Source organism: Oncorhynchus mykiss, chromosome 16, assembly GCF_057628025.1.
Source record: "Oncorhynchus mykiss isolate SJ-2025 chromosome 16, ASM5762802v1, whole genome shotgun sequence".
NCBI classification, from domain to species: Eukaryota; Metazoa; Chordata; class Actinopteri; order Salmoniformes; family Salmonidae; genus Oncorhynchus; species Oncorhynchus mykiss.
The window spans coordinates 67,610,001-67,630,000 of record NC_143037.1 but is presented as its reverse complement, the minus strand read 5'-3'; the positions used below and the strand labels follow the sequence as shown (position 1 = coordinate 67,630,000).

The 20,000-nt window shown below is 42.7% G+C and overlaps 1 protein-coding gene across 1 annotated transcript in view; it reads right to left on the bottom strand.

Moving 5' to 3' along the window:
• Nucleotides 1-20,000, bottom strand: part of cacna2d3a (calcium voltage-gated channel auxiliary subunit alpha2delta 3a) — a 324,461-nt gene that overhangs the window by 142,526 nt on the left and 161,935 nt on the right. The window contains exons 7-9 of the mRNA XM_036947559.2: nt 17,625-17,685; nt 17,221-17,371; nt 8,756-8,830 (exon numbers count right to left, since the gene is read on the bottom strand). Of these exons, the coding sequence (XP_036803454.1) occupies nt 8,756-8,830; nt 17,221-17,371; nt 17,625-17,685 (287 nt within the window). The remainder of the gene's footprint in view (nt 1-8,755; nt 8,831-17,220; nt 17,372-17,624; nt 17,686-20,000) is intronic.

Here is a 20,000-nt window from a genome sequence, read left to right as displayed (position 1 = left end):
GAAATAATTAACAGAGCAAACTGGAATACTATTTGGCCTTAAACAGAGAGTACACAGCGGCAGAATACCTGACCACCGTGACTGACCCAAAATTAAGGGAAGATTTGACTATGTACAGACTCAGTGAGCTTAGCCTTGCTATTGAGAAAGGCTGGTGTAGGCAGACCTGGCTCTTAAGAGAAGACAGGCTATGTCCACACTGCCCACAGAATGAGGTGGAAACTGAGCTGCACTTCCTAACCTCCTGCCCAATGTATGACCATATTAGTGTTATGAATTTGATGTATAATGACTAAATGATATACACATTCAAAGTAATGATAGGACTATATCTAACAGAATTCTACCCTGTCTCTGTATAATGATGAAGAATGTTTGTCCGTAAGAAAAGAGGAACTGTTAACAGACAAGGAACTGTGGCAGACAACTGGTGACCACTGTGAAACTGATAACAGGGAAGGAGGTCTCCCCACCCAGAGACTGGAGAAACCGTTGGGCTTGCAGTAGATTGTGTAACGTGTTGCAGGATGTGATAAGCAATGTATGATTAGGAGACTTGTAAACTATATTGTCATTGTCTGAGAGGAGGAGGGACATTTATGATGAAATGAGAGGTATATAAACCAATGTACATGATGATTGGCAGAGCTCTCATAAATAAACGTTGCTGACTATTGTAGACTGGCCTCTGTCTGTTTCATTTCAACAAGAATCTTACACATTCTTGGTAGCAGACCGAGTAGTTCAATTGAAGTTCAGTTTAGGAACATTGAGAACATAATTCTCTTAGCAATTAGAGACACATATTTCCCTCAGATTACACAGACACAAACCATTTGAAAACAAACCCAATTTTGATAAACTCCCATATCTACTAGATAAGATACCACAGTATGCAAGCATAATGTGTGACATGTTACCACAAGAAAGGGGCAACCAGTGAAGAACAAACACCATTGTAAATACAACCCATATTTATGTTTATTTATTTTCCCTTTTATATTTTAACTATTTGCACATTGTTACAACACTGCATTTAGCCATAATATGACATTTGAAACTTTTGTGAGTGCAATGTTTACTGTTCATTTATGATTTGTTACCCATGCCAATAAAGGCCCTTAAATTGAAATTGAGAGAGAAAGAGTGAGAGAGGGAAAGAGCGAGAGAGAGAAAGAGCAAGAGAGAGAGAGAGAAAGAGAAAGAGTGAGAGAGGGAAAGAGCAAGAGAGAGAAATAGAGAAAGAGCAAGAGAGAGAGAGAAAGAGAAAGAGTGAGAGGGAAAGAGCAAGAGAGAGAGTGAGAGAGCGAAAGAGCAAGAGAGAGAGAGTGAGAGAGCGAAAGAGCAAGAGAGAGAGTGAGAGAGCGAAAGAGCAAGAGAGAGAGAGTGAGAGAGCGAAAGAGCAAGAGAGAGAGAGTGAGAGAGCGAAAGAGCAAGAGAGAGAGAGTGAGAGAGCGAAAGAGCAAGAGAGAGAGAGTGAGAGAGCGAAAGAGCAAGAGAGAAAGGAAGAGACAGGAAGAAGCTTTTTGGGTGAAGCATCCATCCCAGATATTCTAATGAGTTCTGTATCTTCGGGAGGAGATAAGACTAAACTAGTCGACTCAGAGACAGAAAGATAAGACCAAACTTATACAACCCAGAGACATGCAGGAACCATGCTGTGCAAGCCCTTGATAAGCGTGAGCGTCCGTGCATACACACCCACCCACGCACGCACGCACACACACTAACACAAACACACAAACACACACACATTGCGAAATAAAACCCACATCACAGTGTCTGTTAAACGCAGACAACTTTGTGCTATCAGCTCACCCCCAGCCCTTCTCACTGAAGTCATTCAGTGTCACATTGAAAGAAGCAAAGAAAAACTTCTCCAAACGGATTTGGTGAAGAGAGAATTTGTGAAAGTCATAGAATGAAAGACAGAAGGGGGAGGTAGCAATTGAGGAATGGAGACAGAATGAGGAGACAGAATGAGGAGACAGAATGAGGAGACAGAATGAGGAGACAGAATGAGGAGACAGAATGAGGAGACAGAATGAGGAGACAGAATGAGGAGACAGAATGAGGAGACAGAATGAGGAGACAGAATGAGGTAAACGGAAGATAGTTAAAGATACTAGGTGTGGAGACTGTCAGTGGAAATTAAATGAAAAAGAGAGGGAGACTGAGGTGTAGAGAGATACAGGCTGTCACAGAGTGGGAAGGGGAGAGAAAGTAGTGAGTGAGAGGAATGGGTGGATAAGATGGAGAGAGAGAGTAGTGAGTGAGTTAGAGAACGTGATGGAGGGAGAGAGTGAGAGGAATGGGTGGATAAGATGGAGAGAGAGAGTAGTGAGTGAGTTAGAGAACGTGATGGAGGGAGAGAGTGAGAGGAATGGGTGGATAAGATGGAGAGAGAGAGTAGTGAGTGAGTTAGAGAACGTGATGGAGGGAGAGAGTGAGAGGAATGGGTGGATAAGATGGAGAGAGAGAGTAGTGAGTGAGTTAGAGAACGTGATGGAGGGAGAGAGTGAGAGGAATGGGTGGATAAGATGGAGAGAGAGAGTAGTGAGTGAGTTAGAGAACGTGATGGAGGGAGAGAGTGAGAGAAATGGGGGGATAAGATGGAATGAGAGTAGTGAGTGAGTTAGAGAACGTGATGGAGGGAGAGAGTGAGAGGAATGGGGGGATAAGATGGATTATTTTCTAAAAGCTCTTACAGTACAGTAGGTCACTACAGGAGAGAGAGAGAGCCTCTGCTGCCTAGGAGCTATGTACTCTACTATAGCTGTCCTCCTTATTCTAGTTCTCCCCCTCCTTTCTCTCCCTCTCCCTCTATTTGTGTGTGTGTGTTAGTGTGTGTGTGTTTGTCTGTGTCTGTGTGTCTGTCTGTCTGTCTGTCTGTCTGTCTGTCTGTGTGTGTGTGTGTGTGTGTGTGTGTGTGTGTGTGTGTGTGTGTGTGTGTGTGTGTGTGTGTGTGTGTGTGTGTGTGTGTGTGTGTGTGTGTGTGTGTGTGTGTGTGTGTGTGTGTGTGTGTAAGCAAGTGTTTGAGGGTCATGTTTGAAAGTGATCAGAGTGCCAGTTAATGTGCTGGCATGGCTTCTATTAAAACTCCTCTATTAAAACTCCGGTACTTAACACATTCCACTGCCAAGAGCCAACTGCTCTACACGTAACACCCTGGCCATTATTTATACCTCGACCAATGCAGTCTCCTCAGTGGAATTCTTTGCCTATACCTCACCCTCTCTCCACATCCCTCTCCAGGTCTATTTCCTTTCTCCTCTATCTGTCATTGCTTTTCTCTCCTATTCATCCTCTTCAATCAGTTTAATCAGATAAATAACCGTGTGTGTGTGTGTGTGTGTGTGTGTGTGTGTGTGTGTGTGTGTGTGTGTGTGTGTGTGTGTGTGTGTGTGCCTGTGTTCCCTACATACAAGAAATCAAAACACAATAGAACTAAATGTCAAACCACTCCCTTCCTCAGAGAGCTGGGTGTCATTGTCTCAGTCAGATAAGCAGGAAGGTGACATGGTGTGTGTGTGTGTGTGCGTGTGTGTGCGTGTGTGTGTGTGTGTGTGTGTGTGTGTGTGTGTGTAGCCACACTCGCACACAGACACGCACACACACACACACACACACACATCCATCCACACTCGCACACACACATACACACACACACACTGGCACACATACACACACGTGCACACATGCACACACATGCACACACGCACACACACACATGCACACACACAGACACACAGACATGCACACAGACACGCACACACAGACAGACACACACACACACACACACACACACACACACAGACAGACACACACACACACACACACACACACACACACACACACACACACACACACACACACACACACACACACACACACACACACACACACACAGACAGACACACAGATGTGATAAAAAATCTATCAATACACTGAGCACAGAAGGCTGCTGAGGGGAGAACGGCTCATAATAATGGAGTGGTATCAAACACATAGAAACCATAGAAACCATAGAAACCATGTGTTGGATGTACTTGATACCATTCCCCTCATTACCACCGGCCTGTCCTCCCCAAGGTGCCACCAACCTCCTGTGACACTGAGTGCACAAAACATGAAGAACTTTTTCCTAACACTGCACCACACCCCCTTTTTTGCCTCAGAACAGCCTCAACTCATTGAGCCATGGACTCTGCAAGGTGTCGAAAGCGTTCCACAGGGATGCTGTCCAATGTTGACTTCAATGCTTCCCACAGTTGTGTCAAGTTGGCTGAATGTCCTTTGGGTGGTGGACCATTCTTGATATACATGGGTAACTGTTGAACGTGAAAAACCCAGCAGCATTGCAGAGCTGGACACACTCAAACCGGTACGCCTGGCACATACTACCATACCCCGTTCAAAGGCACTTAAATCTTTTGTCTTGCTCATTCACCCTCTGAATGGCACACATACACAATCCATGTCTCAATTGTCTCCCCTCCATCTACACTGATTGAAGTGGATTTAGCAAGTGGATGTGTGAGGTTTCACATTAAAATTGTTCACGTTTTTCCCACGTGAAAAAATTATCCCCATGTGACCTTTTTTCTCCACATGTTTACTTTTCACCTGATTATTTTCTACCACTTTTCTATCCAGGGACCGACCCTGATTATTTTCTACCACATGTGGTCTCCCATCCAGAGACGGACCATGATTATTTTCTACCACATGTGGTCTCCCATCCAGAGACGGACCCTGATTATTTTCTACCACATGTGGTCTCCCATCCAGAGACGGACCCTGATTATTTTCTACCACATGTGGTCTCCCATCCAGAGACGGACCCTGATTATTTTCTACCACTTGTGGTCTCCCATCCAGAGACGGACCCTGATTATTTTCTACCACATGTGGTCTCCCATCCAGAGACGGACCCTGATTATTTTCTACCACATGTGGTCTCCCATCCAGAGACGGACCCTGATTATTTTCTACCACTTGTGGTCTCCCATCCAGAGACGGACCCTGATTATTTTCTACCACATGTGGTCTCCCATCCAGGGACCGACCCTGATTATTTTCTACCACTTGCGGTCTCCCATCCAGGGACCGATCCTGATTATTTTCTACCACTTGCGGTCTCCCATCCAGAGACGGACCCTGATTATTTTCTACCACTTGCGGTCTCCCATCCAGGGACCGACCCTGATTATTTTCTACCACTTGCGGTCTCCCATCCAGGGACCGACCCTGATTAGCTTCAAAGGCAAACCAGCAGTGGGATGCAAGGTGCTATGCTGCTGGAAGGAATGTGCCAAAACTTGCAACTCGAAAAAATGGAGCGAAAGTAAAGGCCAAGGTATTGTAACCAAAGATAGGGACATTTTACAGGAAAGAGAAAGGTGTTTTATTTAACTATCATAAAACCGTTTTTTACTGAACATCCATTTACAATGTATTTGCTCTCGCTTTTTACAACTATTTCCCTGCAATATTTTGTTTTACCAGAAATGCTTCTGGGTATTGGGGGTATTTATTTTCAATACTTAGAAATGTGTTCTCTACAGACATTTTGTTTGATATTAAAGGCACAAATACAACTCACTAAAGGATTACACCATATAACTCTATTATTCTAGTAAAGGTGATTAAAGCGACAATCCTTAACTGAAACATTAGTGTCCTCCCCACCACATTTGTGGTAAAAAGCTGAGGGATAGGGCTGGAGAAATGCAACCATTCTCAAATCCGTAGACTACGCTAGGTTGCTAGGAATGATCATCGATGAAATCAAAATTATAGTTTAACCATGTGTTTACATTGACTTTGTTTACAAACAGTGGAGTAAATGTGGAGTTTTCTTACATCTGAAACTGCATATTATATTTTAATTTTCACATGTCGAATTGCAAAAACAGTCACATATAAAAATCAGATTTGCAGTTTCATTAAGCTAAAACACGTGAAAATCTCACTCACGTGTGAAATTGCAAGTTCACATGTGAAAAACAATCACAACTTGCAATTCCAAATGTTAAAGGGAGATTTTCACAGGTTGAGTTGTTTTACATGAAATGTTGTTTTACGTGAAATGGTACATCCGATTCTCACATGTGAACATATTTAACACGTGAATATCGCAAATTTCACATTTGAAACTACAATTCACATTTGAGGTGAAAACATGTTATTTTCCTCACATATGAAAAGGTGGTGTTTACATTTAATACATGTGGAAATATAATTTGTGAAACTCCACATTTTTTATGTTTTTTTTGTTCGGGCACAGACACAATTTGTAATTGTATATAACTGCCTGAATGTTGCTGGACTCCAGGAAGAGTAGCTGCTGCCTTGGCAGGAAGTAATGGGGATCCTTAATAAATTCAAAAACAATATACACACACACACACACAAATAGAAAAGTGTGGGTAGCCATTGGCTAATGGAAGGCTTAGCAGGATGGGAAAATTGAATTTTGAATGCACCCCTGGAAATGGGTCCATGCAGAAATAGAAAGTAAAGTGTGTGTATAACTGAATGAATCCTTGAGAATGGGACTGTGGAAATGAATGCAGGTTTCTAACTGTGCTTCCCTCTCTACAGTAATAGGCAGGCAGGCAGACTATCCCCTGTCTCTCTCCATCTCCCTGACTGGGATTATCACTGAAACCATCTTAATGGGACTGCCAGCCACACACACACACACACACACACACACACAGACACACGCAGACACTCAGAGACACACACACACACACACACACACACACACACACACACACACACACACACACACACACACACACACACACACACACAGACCAGAGGGCTGCTGAACCTCTCCACTCTGAACATCAGGCACATTCCATCAAGCCTAGGTTTAAAGTTTTAATGTCATGTGACTTTCTTGCAAGCTCCAAACCCCAAAATGCAGTAGTCAGTATCAATACAATACTAAAAATAAATAATAAGGTAGAACAAAAACATGAGAAATAAAAATAGGAAATGAGAAGAACAAGAGAAAGTAAGAAGCTATATACAGGGTCAGTTCCAGTATCATATTTACAATGTGCAGGGATACTGGGGTGCTGGAGACAGATGCATTACATGACCAAAAGTATGTGGACACCTGCTCTTCGAACATCTCATTCAAAAATCATGGGCATTATTATGTCTCCCCATTAGTTTGTCTCCCCTTTGCTGCTATAACAGCCTCCACTTTTCTGGGAAGGCTTTCCACTGTTGGAACATTGCCACAAGAGGTCGGGCACTGATTAGGCCTGGCTTGTAGTCAGCGTTTCAATTCATGCCAAAGGTGTTCGATCAGGTCAGGGTTCTGAGCAGACCAGTCAAGTTCTTCCACACCCATCTTGCCAAATAATTTCTGTGTGGACCTTGCTTTGTGCACGGGGGCATTGTCATGCTGAAACAGGGCCTTCACCAAACTGTTGCCACAAAGTTGGAAGCACAGAATCGTCTAGAATGTCATTGTATTTTGTAGCGTTAAGATTTCCCGACACTGGAACTAAGGGGCCTGAACCATGAAAAACAGCCCCAGACCATTAGTCCTCCATCAAACTTTACAGTTGGCATTATGCATTGGGGCAGAAAGTGATCTCCTGGCATCTGCCACACTCAGATTTGTCCGTCGGACGTGCAGATAGTGAAGCATGATTCATCACTCCAGAGAATGCGTTTCCATTACTCTAGAGTCCAATTTATGTTATTTATTTTATATTTTTTTTATTGAACCTTAATTTAACTAGACAGGTCAGTTAAGAACAAATTCTTATTTAGAATTACAGCCTACCCCGACCAAACCGGACGATGCTGGGTCAATTGTGTGCCGCCCTATGGGACTCCCAATCATGGCTGGTTGTGATACAGCCTGGAATCGAACCAGGGTCTGTAGTGACGCCTCTAGCACTGAGAAGCAGTGCCTTAGACCGCTGCGCCACTCGGGAGCCAATGACGGCGAACTTTGCAACACTCCAGCCGACTCCTGGCATTGCGCATGGTGATCTGAGGCTTGTGTGCGACTGCTCGGGCCATGGAAACCCATTTCATGAAGCGCCTGACGAACAGTTATTGTGCTGACGTTGCTTCCAGAGGCAGTTTGGAACTCGGTAGTGTGTTGCAACCAAGATCATAGGAAATTTATGCGCTACGCGTTGCAGCACTCGGTGGTCACGTTCTGTGAGCTTGTACGTCCTACCACTTTGACGAAATGACTTGTTGGAAACGTGGTATCCTTTGAAAGTCACTGAGCTCTTCAGTAATAACCAATGATTGTCTAGGGAGATTGCATGGATGTGTGCTCGATTTTATACACCTGTCAGCAAATGGTGTGGCTGAAATAGACGAATCCACTAGTTTGAATGGGGGGTCCACATACTTTTGTAGACATAGTGTATGTATAGGGATACGGTGACTAGGCATCAGGATATACCACAAACAGAGAAGCAGCAGTGTAAATGATCATTGTATGTGAGTGTGTGTGTGTGTGTGTGTGTGTATGTGTGTGTGTGTGTGTGTGTGTGTGTGTATGTGTGTCTGTATGTGAGTGTGTGTGTGTGTGTGTGTGTGTGTGTGTGTGTGTGTGTCTGTTATGTGTGTGTGTATGTTATGTGTGTGTGTCAGTATGTATGAGTGTGTATAGTCATCAGACTAAAAAGCGTTCTGGGATAGGTCTCTTGGGAGACATCATATTTGATCATGGTCATAAGGAACTGTTATGCTGTATTAGACTCACGTCTTTGTTGGTGACGTCAGCTTGGACCAGAGTTCCATTCAGGCATGGCTCTACATAGTGTACCTCGTCGTTGTACTAGACAAACACCACAGGGACAGAGAGAGGGGAGAAAAAAAGTCATTGGAGCAAATACTGTTGTTATATATCTGTAAGACTGACCAACACACACATATAGATGCATGTATACACACATATACATCTACACACAGAACCGTGGGTTAAGTGGAACCTTTAGAGTTCAAGCCCCCTGAAAAAATGGCACCTGCGTGTATATGTGTGTATGTGTGTACGTGTGTGTATGTGTACGTGTGTGTGTGTGTGTGTGAATGTGTGTGTGTACGTGTTTATGTGTGTGTGTGTGTGTGTGTGTGTGTGTGTGTGTGTGTGTGTGTGTGTGTGTCTGTACATGTGTATGTGTGTTTGTGTGTATGTGTGAATATGTGTGTGTCTGTATGTGTGTATGTGTGAATGTGTGTATGTGTGTGTATGTCTGTATGTGTATGTGTGTGTGTGTGTGTGTGTGTATGTCTGTATGTGTATGTGTGTGTATGTCTGTATGTGTATGTGTGTGTGTGTGTGTGTGTGTATGTCTGTATGTGTATGTGTGTGTATGTCTGTATGTGTATGTGTGAATATGTGTGTGTCTGTATGTGTGTATGTGTGAATGTGTGTATGTGTGTATGTGTGTCTGTATGTGTGTGTGTGTGTGTGTGTGTGTGTGTGTGTGTGTGTGTGTGTGTGTGTGTGTGTGTGTGTGTGTGTGTGTGTGTGTGTGTGTGTGTGTGTGTGTGTGTGTGTGAAGATGGCGCCGGAGAGGATGGCTGTCATTTCATGGGCTCTTATTAACCAACCGTGCTATTTATATATATCTTTTGACATTGTTTGTAACTTATTTTGTACATAATGTTGCTGCTACCGTCTCTTATCACTGAACAGACCTTCTGGAAATCAGAACAGCGACAACTCACCTTGAACTGGATGAATAATTTATCTTTAATGAGTCGGACGAGAGGGATTTACTCCAGACACCCAGGCCCTCATCCCCGTCATTCGCAAGAGAAAGAAACGGAAAAGATATTGCGGAAAGAGATCGGGGTGCCTTGTGAGGATCATTGGCTGAACAATGATATAATCTGCATCGGCAGGATAGAACAGCAGCCTCTGGTAGGACAAAGGGTGACGGTCTATGTATATTTGTAAACAACAGCTGGTGCACGATATCTAAGGAAGTCTCGAGGTTTTGCTCGCCTGAGGTAGGATATCTCATGTTAAGCTGTAGACCACACTATCTACGAAGAGAGTTTTCATCTGTATTTTTTGTAGCTGCCTACATACCACCACAGACTGAAGCTGGCACTAAGACCACACTAAATGAGCTGTATTCTGCCATAAGCAACCAGGAAAAAGCTCATCCAGAGGCGACGCTCCTAGTGGCCGGGGACTTTAATGCAGGGTAACTTAAATCCATTTTCACCTCATTTCTATCAGCATTTTAAATGTGCAACCAGAGGGAGAAAACTCTAGACCACCTTTACTCCATACATAGAGACGCATACAAAGCTCTCCCTCACCCTCTATTTGGCAAATCTGACCATAATTCTTTCGTCCTGATTCCAGCTTACAAGCAAAAATTAAATCAGGAAGCACCAGTGACTCGGCCAATAAAAAAATTGTCCGATGAAGCAGATGCTAAGCTACAGGACTGTTTTGCTACCACAGACTGGAATATGTTCCGGAATACTTCCGATGGCATTGAGGAGTACACCACATCAGTCACTGGCTTCATCAATAAGTGCATCGATGACGACGTCCCCACAGTGACTGTATGTACATACCCCAACCAGATGCCATGGATTACAGGCAACATCAGCACTGAGTTAAGGGGTAGAGCTGCCGCTTTCAAGGAGCGGGACTCTAACCCGGAAGCTTATAAGAAATCCCGCTATGCACTCCAACGAACCATCAAACAGGCGAGTGTCAAGACATAACTAAAATCGAATCATACTACACCGGCTCCGACTCTCGTCGGATGTGGCAAGCCCGAGAGCTGAGAGCTGCCCAGTGACACGGGCCTACCAGACAAGCTAAATTACTTCTAATGTTGCTTCAAGGCAAGTAACACTGAAATATGCATGAGAGCACCAGCTGTTCCATACGACTGTGTGATCACGCTCTCCGCAGCCGATGTGAGTAAGACCTTTAAACAGGTCAATATTCACAAGGCCGCAGGTCCAGACGGATTACCAGGACGTGTACTGCGAGCATACGCTGACCAACTGGAATGTGTCTTCACTGACATTTTCAACCTCTCCCTATCTGAGTCCGTAATACAAACATGTTTCAAGCTGGCCACCATAGTGCCTGTGCCCAAGAACACTAAGGTAACCTGCCTAAATGACTACCGACCCGTAGCACTCATGTCTGTAGTCATGGAGTGCTTTGAAAGGCTCACATCAACACCTTTATCCCAGAAACCCTAGACCCACTCAATTTGCATACCGCCCCAAGAGATCCACAGATGATGCAATCTCTATTGCACTCCACACTGCCCTTTCACACCTGGACAAAAGGAACACCTATGTGAGAATGCTATTCATTGACTACAGCTCAGCTTTCAACACCATAGTGCCCTCAAAGCTCATCACTAAGCTAAGGACCCTGGGACAAATCAACTCCCTCTGCAACTGCATCCTGCACTTCCTGACGGGCCGCCCCCAGGTGGTAAGGGTGGGTAACAACACATCCAGCACATTGATCCTTAACACTGGGGTCCCTTAGGTGTGCATGCTCAGTCCCCTCCTTTACTCGCTGTTCAATCATGACTGTATGGCCAGGCACGACTCCAACACCATCATTAAGTTTGCCGATGACACAACAGTGGTAGGCCTGATCACCGACAAAGACGAGACATCATATAGGGAGGAGGTCAGAGACCTGGCCATGTGGTGCCAGGACAACAACCTCTCCCTCAATGTGATCAAGACAAAGGAGATGATTGTGGACTAAAAGAAAAGGAGGACCAAGCACGCCCCCATTCTCATCGACGGGGCTGTAGTGGAGCAGGTTGAGAGTTTCAAGTTCCTTGGTGTCCACATCACCAACAATATAACATGGTCCAAGCACACCAAGACAGTCGTGAAGAGGGCATGACAAAACCTATTCCCCCTCAGGAGACTGAAACGATTTGGTATGGGTCCTCAGCTCCTCAAAATGTTCTACAGCTGCACCATCGAGAGCATCACTGCCTGGTATGGCAACTGCTAGGCCTCCGACCACAAGGCACTACAGAGGGTAGTGCGTACGGTCCAGTACATCACTGGTGCCAAGCTTCCTACCATCCAGGAACTCTATACCAGACGGTGTCAGAGGAAGGCCCTAAAAATGGTCAAATATTCCAGCCACCCTAATCATAGACTGTTCTCTTTGCTACCACACGGCAAGCGGTACGGGAGCACAAAGTCTAGGTCCAAGAGGCTTCTAAACAGCTTCTACCCCCAAGCCATAAGACCACTGAACATCTAATCAAATGGCTACCCCCCCACCCCTTTTACACTGCTGCTACTCTCTGTTATTAAATATTTATTTAGCTAGTCAAGTCAGTTAAGAACACATTCTTACTTTCAATGATGGCCTAGAAACAGTGGGTTAACTGCCTTGTTCAGGTGCAGAATGAAAGACTCTTACCTTTTCGACTCAGGGATTTGATCACTAGGCTACCTGCCGCCCCATGCATAAGTCTATGCATAAGTCACTTGTATAAGTGTATAAGTCACTTCCCACATGTATATATCGCCTCAATTACCTCGACTACCGGTGCCCCTGCACATTGACTCTGTACCCCCTGTATATTGCCTCCACACATTGACTCTGTACTGGTACACCCTGTATATAGCCTCCTCACATTGACTCTGTACTGGTACCCCCTGTATATAGCCTCCTCACATTGACTCTGTACTGGTACCCCCTGTATATAGCCTCCTCACATTGACTCTGTACTGGTACCCCCTGTATATAGCCTCCTCACATTGACTCTGTACTGGTACCCCCTGTATATAGCCTCCTCACATTGACTCTGTACTGGTACCCCCTGTATATAGCCTCCTCACATTGACTCTGTACTGGTACCCCCTGTATATAGCCTCCTCACATTGACTCTGTACTGGTACCCCCTGTATATAGCCTCCTCACATTGACTCTGTACTGGTACCCCCTGTATATAGCCTCCTCTCATTGCTTGTTGTGGTGGAAATTACAAGATTTTGTTATAATACTTTTATTGCATCAAAAGGTTGTTTTATGCAACAGAATAGAAGGTTCTTATAACTCTCTATTGTGTCTGTGTGAACTGAAAGTGGGCCCCTGGGAGATAAAATTGACAGGAGATTTATGATGTCTTTGTAGATACCACATTCCAGAGCATGAGTTAATGCTTCTGTTCTATACCGTACCAGGGAGACATGGCTCGAGTATGGAGTTGGGGGGATCGACACTGGTCTCTACACAATGAAAACTGTTTTAACAGCAGATACTGTCAGACACTATCTTTCATACAAATGTTAACCTTGTGACCCATTCCATAATTCTGTGTTATGTGTTATGTAGACTGAAGGAGGATGCACTTTGTTATAGCTGGTTGAGTTCTCAGTGATCACCTCCAGGGGAGGTTACCGACCAGCTCATTGAGTTCTCAGTGATCACCTCCAGGAGAGGTTACCGACCAGCTCGTTGAGTTCTCAGTGATCACCTCAAGGGGAGGTTTTCGACCAGCTCGTTGAGTTCTCAGTGATCACCTCCAGGGGTTATATAAAATGCTGTGGCTCAAACCAGCCGGTTGAGTTCTCAGTGATCACCTCCAGGGGAGGTTTTCGACCAGCTCGTTGAGTTCTCAGTGATCACCTCCATGGGAGATTACCAACCAGCTAGTTGAGTTCTCAGTGATCACCTCCAGGAGGGATTACCAACCAGCTGGTTGAGTTCTCAGTGATCACCTCCAGGGGAGGTTACCGACCAGCTCGTTGAATTCTCAGTGATCACCTCCAGGGGGGATTACCAACCAGCTGGTTGAGTTCTCAGTGATCACCTCCAGGGGTGATTACCGACCAACTCCATTACTGCAGTAAACCAGCTCATCGAGTTCTCAGTGATCACCTCCAGCTTAATTTCTGCAGTAAACCAGCTCTTTGAGTTCTCAGTGATCACCTCCAGCTTAATTTATGCAGTAAACCAGCTCTTTGAGTTTTCAGTGATCACCTCCAGCTTAATTTCTGCAGAAAACCATATCTTTGAGTTCTCAGTTCTGGGAGTCGGAAGTTGATTCCTATTTCTCTGCTAGGGAGAAAGAGTCTATGTTTATTTGCTGGTGTTCAGCCAGCAAGGCTAATATTCGGGAGTTGATGCTGTTGGATGATTTTAAAAGCAACCTCCCTGATAGAATTGTAGTTCATTTAAATAAACAGAAAGTGGCGACATTGGCCAAGGCAGCAGTGTTGGCAGATGAGTACGCTTTGACACAAGACTGTCTATGGTGCACTTCATTTTGAAGGCCGAACATTTACGTCGTCAGTGGCTCGTTCGGGTCGCTTTTCCTCCGATGACCCTAAGACTTCGCACAAGATCCATGAATGTTTTTACTGTCACCAAAAGGGTCACGTGATTGCGGACTTCCCGGTTTTGAAAAAGAAACTGAAACAGTCCCTGTCACCATCCCCAAAATTGAAAAGCGTGGGTTTAGTCCAGTCTTTGGCTCATCCGTTGGACCAAGTTATTGAATCAGCATTTGGGAAACCGGATCCTATCTGTGCTCCGTTTATCTCTGCTGGTTGTGTTTCCTTAACTGGAGAACAAGTTGATCAAAAGCCCATAAAAATCTTACGAGACACCGGGGCGGCGCAGTCAGTAATCATTACTGATGCGTTACCCTGGTTCCCTGAAACGCATTGTGGCTCGCATGTCATATTACAGGGTAGAGACAAAAGTACCTGGAAATAAATTCAAAGTAAATAGTCATATTCTCTGCCTCTGTCATCCTTACCCGCACCTACAATCACATACCTCTTTCACTCCACGGGGAGTTGAGTGTAGCAGGGTGTTGTGTTCCCTCCAAGAGGTGTGCGTAACAGAACATTACAAGATTCAACAACTGAGACATAAAATGAACAAGTTCCATAGACTTGTGACTAACAGAAATGTAATAATGTGTCCCTGAACAAAGGGGGTTTGAAATCAAAAGTGACAGTCAGTATCTGGTGTGGCCACCAGCTGCACCAGATTTGCCAGAGATGTTACCCCACTCTTCCACCAAGGCACCTGCAAGTTCCCAGACATTTCTGGGGGGAATGGCCCTAGCCCTCACCCTCCGATCCAACAGGTCCCAGACGTGCTCAATGGGATTGAGATCCGGGCTCTTCGCTGGCCATGGCAGAACACTGACATTCCTGTCTTGCAGAAAATCATGCACAGAACAAGCAGTATGGCTGGTGGCATTGTCATGCAGGAGGGTCATGTCAGGATGAGCCTGCAGGAAGGGTACCACATGAGGGATGAGGATGTCTTCCCTGTAACGCACAGTGTTGAGATTGCCTGCAATGACAACAAGCTCAGTCCGATGATGCTGTGACACACCGCCACAGACCATGACAGACCCTCTACCTCCAAATCGATCCCGCTCCAGAGTACAGGCCTCGGTGTAACGCTCATTCCTTTGATGATAAACGAGAATCCAACCATGTCTCAACCGTGAGACAAAAATGCGATTCGTCAGTGAAGAGCACTTTTTGCCAGTCCTGTCTGATCCAGCGACAGTGGGTTTGTGCCCATAGGCAACGTTGTTGCCGGTGATGTCTGGTGAGGACCTGCCTTACAACAGGCCTACAAGCTCTCAGTCCAGCCTCTCTCAGCCTATTACGGACAGTCTGAGCACTGATGGAGGGATTGTGCATTCCTGGTGTAACTCGGGCAGTTGTTGTTGCCATCCTGTACCTGTCCCGCAGGTGTACCGGATGTACCGATCCTGTGCAGGTGTTGTTACACGTGGTCTGCCACTGCGAGGACGAGCAGCTGTCCGTCCCGTCTCCCTGTAGCGCTGTCTTATGCATCTCACAGTACAGACAATTTATTGCCGTGGCCTCATCTGCAGTCCTCATGCCTCCTTGCAGCATGCCTAAGGCACGCTCACGCAGATGAGCAGGGACGCTGGGCATCTTTCTTTTGGTGTTTTCCAGAGTCAGTAGTACGGCCTCTTTGGTGTCCGAAGTTTTCATAACTGTGACCTTAAGTGCCTACCGTCTAAGCTGTTAGTGTCTTAATGACCGTTCCACATGTGCATGTTCATTAATTGTTAATGGTTTATTGAACAGCATGGGAAACAGTGTTGGATTTACTTCGATTTTTACGAATTATCTTTGAAAGACAGGGTCCTGAAAAGGGGACCTTTCTTTTTTTGCTGAGTTTATGTCCTATCCCTTTATCCCTGATAATAAAAATTTACTTTGTTTAATACACAGCTCCTAGCTCTGTGCAACGCAATATTTCTGATTCCCCAGTAAAGCACCACACGCACACACACAAATGCACACACACACACACACACACACACACACACACTGCCTGCCGCTCTCTGATAATACTCATCATTTAATGCATGACTACAAATTAGACTTCAAAGTCGACAAGAGAAGGATGTGTCTTTCTCTCAAGCCCCATATTTCATTCTGATCTGTGTGTGTGTGTGAATGTGTGTGTATGTGTGCTTGTGCGCACGTGTGTGTGTGTGTGCACACGCAACATTTTATCCCTGTGCTCATAAAATGTATTATTGTCTCAAATATGACAATGTCTACCTTCATCATCACACAAACACCATCAAACTGTCTGTGATGAATATTACGGAGTTAAACATGATGTTTCTACTTGACTGTCCCACAACCTCAGCTGACAGGGGGACATTTCAGTCAGCTAATATGATTATGACATCAAATGAAATCACAAAACTAACAAAGACTTTGCTGTTGGTATGAATCAGACAGAAGTCTGGCAAAGTCTGATGTAGAATATCATCAGAATTAGCAATGAAAACATGCACGCACGGAAATATTCATGCACGTGCACACGCATCCACGCATGCACACACACATATAAGTGATGAAAAATCATGCAACTAAGATATGATAACAATGATTTCAGAGCCGGGGGCAGGTTCCAATCACAACGTCCTATTTTGCAATTCAAATCCGAGAGCATGACAGGGGAAAGAGCTGCTTCATTCCAGTATTTCCTCTGATCTCAGGAGAATGGTGCGTGTGTGTGTGTGTGTGTGTGTGCGTGCGTGCGTGCGTGCGTGTGTGTGTGTGTGTGTGTGTGCTCATGCGAGCACTCATGTGTGTGTGTGAGAGAGTTTATAACATGGACTGTTATAGACTACTACTAATGTTTGTGAGTATGAATCTACACACACACACACGACTCACAGCAATGACATTGAAGAAGTCGTCGTCCCCCAGTGTGTCCAGTATGGAAGAGACGGTCTGTCTGGCAATGGTCAGCCTCAGGCCCTTCATACTGCCACTCACATCCACCAAGATCACTACATCCTTAGGAGATGTGGCTGCCTGGATGTACCTACGCAAGCACACACACGCACACACACACGCACGCACGCAAACACACACACACACACACACACACACACACACACACACACACACACACACACACACACACACACACACACACACACACACACACACACACACACACACACAGAGACATCAGAAGAGTCTCAGAGTGACAGACACACACACACACACACTCTCATTGGGAACAGAACATGTGTACTTGTCCAATGGCAGTGGTGGGAGGAAGCTGCACTCACCATTTGCGGTTGCGACAGTCGAAAGCAATGACACCATGTTCATCTGGTCTCCATTTGATCCCTGTTTCCACGGTGACCATGGAGAGGTGGGGAGGAGGCATCATCAGTTACTTTCAGATACACTGAATGCATACACATTCTAACATACATATTGTAATATACATATAGTAACATACATATAGTAACATACATATAGTAACATACACAGTCTAACATACATATAGTAACATACATATAGTAACATACATATAGTAACATACACAGTCTAACATACATATAGTAACATACATATAGTAACATACATATAGTAACATACACAGTCTAACATACATATAGTAACATACATATAGTAACATACATATAGTAACATACACATTCTAACATACATATAGTAATATACACATAGTAACATACACATAGTAACATACATATATTAACATACATATAGTAACATACACAGTCTAACATACACATAGTAACATACATATAGTAACATACATATAGTAACATACACATTCTAACATACATATAGTAACATACATATATTAACATACATATAGTAACATACACAGTCTAACATACATATAGTAACATACATATAGTAACATACATATAGTAACATACACAGTCTAACATACATATAGTAACATACATATATTAACATACATATAGTAACATACACAGTCTAACATACATATAGTAACATACATATAGTAACATACATATAGTAACATACACAGTCTAACATACATTTAGTAACATACATATAGTAACACACATATAGTAACATACATATAGTAACATACATATAGTAACATACATATAGTAACATACATATAGTAACATACATATAATAACATACATATGGTAACATACATATAGTAACATACATATAGTAACATACATATAGTAACATACATATAGTAACATACATATAGTGCCATACATATAGTAACATACATATAGTAACATACATATAGTAACATACACATAGTAACATACATATAGTAACATACACAGTCTAACATACATATAGTAACATGCATATAGTAACATACAAATAGTAACATACAAATAGTAACATACATATAGTAACATACACATAGTAACATACATATAGTAACATACATATAGTAACATACATATAGTAACATACACATTCTAACATACATATAGTAACATACATATATTAACATACATATAGTAACATACACAGTCTAACATACATATAGTAACACACATATAGTAACATACATATAGTAACATACATATAGTAACATACATATAGTAACACACATATAGTAACATACATATAGTAACATACATATAGTAACATACATATAGTAACATACACAGTCTAACATACATATAGTAACATACATATAGTAACATACACATTCTAACATACATATAGTAACATACATATATTAACATACATATAGTAACATACACAGTCTAACATACATATAGTAACATACATATAGTAACATACACATTCTAACATACATATAGTAATATACACATAGTAACATACACATAGTAACATACATATAGTAACATACATATAGTAACATACATATAGTAACATGCGTATAGTAACATACATATAGTAACATACATATAGTAACATACATATAGTAACATACATATAGTAACATACATATAGTAACATACATATAATAACATACATATGGTAACATACATATAGTAACATACATATAGTAACATACATATAGTAACATACATATAGTAACATACATATAGTGCCATACATATAGTAACATACATATAGTAACATACACATAGTAACATACATATAGTAACATACATATAGTAACATACACATAGTAACATACATATAGTAACATACACAGTCTAACATACATATAGTAACATGCATATAGTAACAAACAAATAGTAACATACAAATAGTAACATACATATAGTAACATACACATAGTAACATACATATAGTAACATACACATAGTAACATACATATAGTAACATACACAGTCTAACATACATATAGTAACATACATATAGTAACATACAAATAGTAACATACAAATAGTAACATACATATAGTAACATACACAGTCTAACATACATATAGTAACATACATATAGTAACATACACAGTCTAACATACATATAGTAACATACAAATAGTAACATACATATATTAACATACCTATAGTAACATACATATAGTAACATACATATAGTAACATACATATAGTAACATACATATATTAACATTCATATATTAACATACATGTAGTAACATACATGTAGTAACATTCATATATTAACATTCATATATTAACATACATGTAGTAACATACATGTAGTAACATACATATAGTAACATACAC